Genomic DNA, 6,303 nt, shown 5'->3' on the forward strand with positions numbered 1-6,303 from the left:
CCACCATCCCAGAGCCATCTTGCCCCTTCTCCTATTCTCCCCCTCCCCCGCACCCCCACGCTGGTCTCCCAGAAGGATCCCAAGTAGTGATTGGAGTTTGGGGCAAAACGAAGAGAGGGCTTGAGTATCTGCTGAAGCCTTTTCTCTGTAAAAGCTAGTGGTCACTAATACTTACATAGTACTTAATATGAGACGGGCACTGCCCTAAATCTTTATGTGGATTATCTTGTTTAATCTTTGTGGCAACTTTATGAATAGACTCTGTTACTCTTCTAAAGTTGAGGAGCTTCCTTTCCTGCCAACTCCCTTGTGAGCAGAAATTATTTCATCTAGTTATTTTATACACTTAATACACTTAATACTAAGGCTTAGAGACTTGCTCAGAGTCTCATACCCGGTAAGTGGTAAAGAACTAAGTCTCAAACACAAGGTTCGTTGACACCAGAAGAATTGTTTGCAAGCTCTTTTAGCAATAGAGTAGTCTCTTCAATTAAAATCATAAGGAAGCCCAGTAAGGTAAGTAAAGCTCCACTGTCTTGGTTGAAGCTGCGTCCAGTCGAAACGGGCCACCTCTTGTCCTACTGGCCCTCTGTTTTTGCACCGCAGCTTTCTTCTAAAACTGCTCCTTTAACGCAGATGGTCCCGCATTCTCCTGGATCTTACCGTTCCTCTCCAAACAGCCTTTCTCTCTTTTGTGAGTTCTTTGTTAGCAGTGACCAGTATAAATAGGTATTCCCTAGAATTCTCTCCTTGGCCCACTTCTCCACCTGGTTTCTCTCTGAGTGATCTAAATCATTTACTCTTATGGTTTCAGGGGACCAGGGACCGGTGTGTGCTAAAGTTGCCACACCTCTTTGGTCGTCCCACTCCTCTCTGTCTAGTTTAAAAACTAGAAAGTTTTTACCGTCTTCTAGACCTTCCGGCCCAGAATTTCTATAGCGTTTCGAACTCAGCATACCCAAAACAAAAATCAGAATCTTTCTTCAAAGACTTTCTTATTGCATTTTCTACTTTTGTCATCCCTTTGCCTCTTCCTTTCCTCCTTCTCTCTGTATTCAGTCAAGTTCTGGGTGCTTCTACTTCCTAAATAGGTCACAGTTGCTGTTCCCTCCTCTCATCCTTACTGCTATCCTAGCTCAGGCCCTCATCTTCTTTCAAAACTGCTCTGTTACAACAACCTCTGAACTGCCCTCCCTGCCTACAGTCTGCCACTTCAGATCCGTTAGCATGTTGCAGAAGAAAGCTGTTTTTAAAGCAAGGCTCTCCCTGTTCAGAGGCCCTCAGTGACTCCCATCCCCCGTAGAATAAACAAAATGCAAACCGCTGAACAAAGTGGACTTGGCCTCCAGCCCCTCTCGGCTTCTCTCTCCAGCCTCATTAATTACCACTCCCTAATTTGCATTCTCTCTTAGCAACGCAGAATTGCTTGTAGTCTCTCCAGCATGCTAAGCCAGCTTTCACCTGCCTTTGTTCATGCTGCTGCCCCTTCTTCCTCCCCTCCACCCTGTCCAACTTGCGCTGACCCTTTCAGAATCAGCTTGGAAATTACCTCTTCCAGGAAGCCTTCCGGTTACCCTCCCCTTAACTCCCCTCCGACCTTGCACTCACGCATATCGTTGCCCATCTGATGGTGGTATAATTATCTGTATATGCATCTGTGGCCCCCTGGAGAACAGAGACTATCTTATTCATCTCTTTATTCCCAGTGTCTAGCATAGGGCCTAGCGTATTGTAAGTACTCAGTTTCTTGAATCAGCTGTGTGTTGAATAATGGACAGAGCGGTGGTGGTAGAGGGCAGGGGGAGGAGTGTTTCCATCCTGCCCACCCGGTAAACCTCACCCTCACCAGCCTCTCTTTTTTTGCATAGTGGGACCCAGCTCGGCTGAATGAATCTACCACCTTTGTGTTGGGATCTCGAGCCAACAAGTAGGTCAAAGAGCTTCAGCACCGAGGGAGGGGGAAATTCAGGAGTCCACCACTAGGACTGCAACAGCTGGAATCCTTACCACTCCTCTGTTACTTTGCAGGGCACTGGGGATGGGGGGCACCAGAGGGAGAATCTACATCAAGCACCCGCACCTTTTTAAGGTAGGTGAGTGCTAGGAGTTAGGCATGCCAGTTGCAGCGGAGTAGGCGGCATGGGAACTCTAGATGACACTGGAAGCTTGGGACAAACACTGATCTGGGAGTCAGTACATCCTGGGTTCTAATTGCCCCTCTGCCCTTGAGCTTAACCTTTTGTAATTTACTCAACACCTGTGTCCCAATAATAATAACTATTTACCTTGAATGTTTATTGTGTACCAAATACGATTTAGGTGCTACACTTATATTATCTCATGGAACTATCCTTTAAGATGGATAATGTTATTTTTATTTTACAAACTTAAAAGAAAACAGAGGTTGAGAAAGGCTAAGCAACTTCCTCAGAGTTACCAGCTGGTAAGTAGTGAGTCGGGATTCAAGTCCAGGTCTGTCCTCAGCAAAACCTGACCTCTTAACCACTCCTTTATTCATTTGTCTATAAAACGAAGAGACTGGAGCAAGCAGTAGTTTTAACCCTTTTCAAAGAAGGGACTCTAGTCCTGAGAGCGGCCGTGCTTTAGTCTCCACTCTTTGAGAAAATGATGGGCAGGGTCATGAATTCATTCATCCTCTTGAATGAATTTGTATTTTACCAGTCACAAAAGCACTCAGACATATTAGCAAAAAAAGTACGTGTGTTTGCAAGACATGATATTTTGCACCTATTCGCAAGACTTGGTGCACCTTACCAGAACTACATAGCCCCTCCGAGATCCCAGAATCATGGGCTCTGTCTGCTACACTCTGTGCAAGTTCAAGTTCTTCAAAGGACAGACCTGCTTCCTCTACTTTTTCTTGTATTTGGGGATTCACAACACCTACACGAATTGCATACTTGCTACTTCTTCATTTTCCTCTCAGTGTCTTCACTCCAGCTGTTCCCTTTACCCGGATGACCTTCCTTCCCCACCCTCATCTCTGCCTAAGTTCCACGTTCTCCAAGAGCCTTGCTTGCATCATCCCCCAAGTGAATATGCTCTTGGACCTACTTCTGTTCCTGCAGCACAGTAGTTACGAGTATGGTTTCAGACCTGGTTCCATTACTTACTAGCCACGTGACCTTGGGCAAGTGGCCCTGCATTTCTGATCCTGTTTTGTCATCTATAAAATAGGAATGATACAGACCAACCACCATTCGTGATAAATTCCCAACCTACAGCCTCATTACCAGTGGATACTATCTCTCATTGTAATCTTTCCAGGGAAAATGGTCTGTTGTTTTACTTTTGATTCTCTAGTAGTGACAATAAGCATCTTTTCACTCATTTAGAATCTATGTCTATTTCTTCTGTAAACAGCCTATTATATCTTTTGCCTATTTTTCTGTTCTTGTTAAGGCATTATTCAAATTTTTCTTTAACTCTTTAACTTTTTTAAGGTATAAAAATAACATATAAACCCATTCTTGTAAAAAGATTCAAACAATACACAGAAGCTAATAGAGAACAAAACACAAAGTTCCCTGTCACCCTTGATTCTGACTCTCCTCCCCTGTAGGCCACCACCACCAACGTGGTGGCACCTGTCAGTCCCACTTTGTCCTGCAGTGATATTTAATGTTATTGAATTTATACTATACATATTATTCTCTGATTTTATTGTTTCACCCCAAAATTCATTCATTCATTGAACAAATATTTATTGAGTGCTGAGCATTCTCAAAGTGCTAGAGATAACAGCAGTAAATAAAACAGATACATAAAACTCCTTGCCCTCATGGAGCTTACATTTTATGCAGGGTAAACTATGGTCTGTGGGCCAGTTCCAACATTTTTACATTTTTAAAGAGTTTTTACATTTTTAAAAGGTGATTTTTAAAAAAATGAATAGTATGTGACAGATGTATGTGACTGGCAAAGCCTAAAGTATTTACTTACTGGCCCTTTACAGAAAAAGTAGAAACTTAATAACATATAAATCTAGTGGACAATATCTTAGCAATTTGTCCATGTTATTAAGGTAAGTGCCTATCATTTTATTTTTAACAGCTGTATAGAATTCACAGAATAGATATTCCATAATTTATTTCATTACTCCCCTATTCAAGGATATTTACGTTTTTTCCAGCAGTTTTGCTATCATAATGCTGCACCAGACATCCTTGTGTGGTGATGCACCAGACATGTGTGGGTGATTCTGAAGGGTAAATCCCTGGAAATAGGATTATTGGGACAGAAAGTACACACTTTTAAATTTTTGAATTTTTGACTGATATTTATATTACATGGGAAGTGAAATATTTAAACTCAAAAGTAGTAACCATACAAATTTCCCACCTCGGTCTCTATTTCAAATTTTCTGTCTATGTGATAAAAATCTATCTTTATTGAGTACTTATTATGTGTCAGATACTATTTTTAGCACTTTTTTATACACTATTTCATTTATTCTTAACAACTCTATAAGTATAAATACTCCATTTTACATATGAAGAAACTGGTTCTCAAGAATGTGATTGCCCAGTTTTACTCCATCTAATAAGTGGCAGAAACCAGACTTTAAACCTTTGTTGTCTAATTTTAAAACCAGATTCTTAACTGTGATTCTATCCTTCCTTCCCCAGACCGTGAAGTGTCCTGATTTTTGTTTTAGGAAATATTGTCACCATAATAGTCACATGTGTTGTAAGCTACCTCAGATCATTTTTTCAAAGAAGCACTAAAATAATAGTCATCGGTCTGAACAGTTGCGAGAGATACTGTGTTTTGACAAAGGAAGGGGGTGGAGATTAGATGTGAACTAAATCTCTGGGAATGGCGTCCCCTGCCTTGGCCTCCTGGGCTCAGATGTGTTTGCTCTGAGAGGATGGTGAGCCCTCTACATCTACCAGGCTAGGACAAGGTCTTGGTAAGAACTGCTCAAAGGCCAAGAGCATGCTCTGGGACCAAATGAGAAAAACCCCTTGTACCAGGCTGATGTCTCCCCTGTGACTTCATCCCTCACAGTATGCAGCTGACCCCCAGGACAAGCACTGGCTGGCTGAGCAGCATCACATGCGGGCAACAGGGGGGAAGATGGTAAGCACTGTTCCCATGTGCCACTGCTAAAGACCCACCCAGCCCAAGGCCCAGGGTTCTGGCTATTGGTGGCAGCCTACCTCCAAATCTGAGAGGCTCTCAAAGCCTGATGAATGTGGGAAGGGAGACTCATAAAGGTAGAGAGGACCCATTCCTTCATGCTGAACAGCAGGCTATAATCCCTAGATTCCCTTCGCTGTGTTAGGTCTCCTACACAGCACCCCCTCACCACCTCCCACATCATCCCTCACATTGAGGTTGTATTAGCTGTGCATATGAATGGCAGATACAGGACACACAATAATACTTTTCCCTCATGTGCCCATTGGCAGATTTCACTCATCAATCACAACACTGCCACCAGGAAGTTATAAAATCGTTTCTCAACACAGTACTCCAGGCAGCACCCCTTGTCAATAGGGATGAAACTTGTTTCTGTACCTGGCAGCCCCTTCCAGAATCACCTTGAGTTCTGAGCTCATATCAAGCAACAACCTTAGGAAAATAATCACTGCATAAGTTCTAAAACTATCATGGAGGGTTTTGTTCATCACATGCAGTGTCCCCCCACCTGAGGACTCACTTAGTTCCACTGCTGGGACTGCTCCTATTAGAATCTAATGGCCTTGCAAACCAGTATGCCATGTCATGTCTGGCATTGAAAGCTATCTTTTTTTACTGTATTTATACCTATACCTGTTTCAAAAAAAAGATTTCAAGGAGCTTACCAGTGGTACATAAAATGTAACATAACATGAATAAGAAGTAGCGGGAAGGAAAGGATCTAAAATGAAGCCATGAGCAAGACTAGTTTTCAAAAAGTTTTTAACTGCTGACCTGGGAGACCAGTGCACTTCTAGGTTTTCACAAATTCAGCTCTAAGCCCTTTTCAAGGACACCAGTTCTGTTACTAGCTCTTAAGATGAAGACAGTAAAATTGCTCAAGGGATATACACTTATTCCTGACCCTGAGACTAGAAAGAAATGTCTCCCACAGAAGACTTTCTCATGCGATGAACAACATCCCCTGTATAGTTAGCTCACAAGAGGACTCTCTCCCACTGCAGACCTTGGCATTGTGCCAAAGCAGGCCCCAGGACAATACAGCCCAGTTACTAGACAGCAGTGCAGTTTCTCAAGTTTTCCCTTCTGCCACAAAGTTCAAAACGAAATTATCTTAGTTCCTAGAGTTAACATATA

The 6,303-nt window shown here is 42.6% G+C and overlaps 1 protein-coding gene across 1 annotated transcript in view; it reads left to right on the forward strand.

The window, feature by feature from the left end:
- The window catches only part of DNTTIP1 (deoxynucleotidyltransferase terminal interacting protein 1), a 16,335-nt gene that overhangs the window by 9,214 nt on the left and 818 nt on the right, over positions 1 to 6,303 (forward strand). The window contains exons 9-11 of the mRNA XM_006921861.3: positions 1,869 to 1,927; positions 2,029 to 2,089; positions 5,032 to 5,103. Coding sequence (XP_006921923.1) covers positions 1,869 to 1,927; positions 2,029 to 2,089; positions 5,032 to 5,103 — 192 coding nt within the window. The remainder of the gene's footprint in view (positions 1 to 1,868; positions 1,928 to 2,028; positions 2,090 to 5,031; positions 5,104 to 6,303) is intronic.

Source organism: Pteropus alecto, unplaced genomic scaffold, assembly GCF_000325575.1.
Source record: "Pteropus alecto unplaced genomic scaffold, ASM32557v1 scaffold45, whole genome shotgun sequence".
NCBI classification, from domain to species: domain Eukaryota; kingdom Metazoa; phylum Chordata; class Mammalia; order Chiroptera; family Pteropodidae; genus Pteropus; species Pteropus alecto.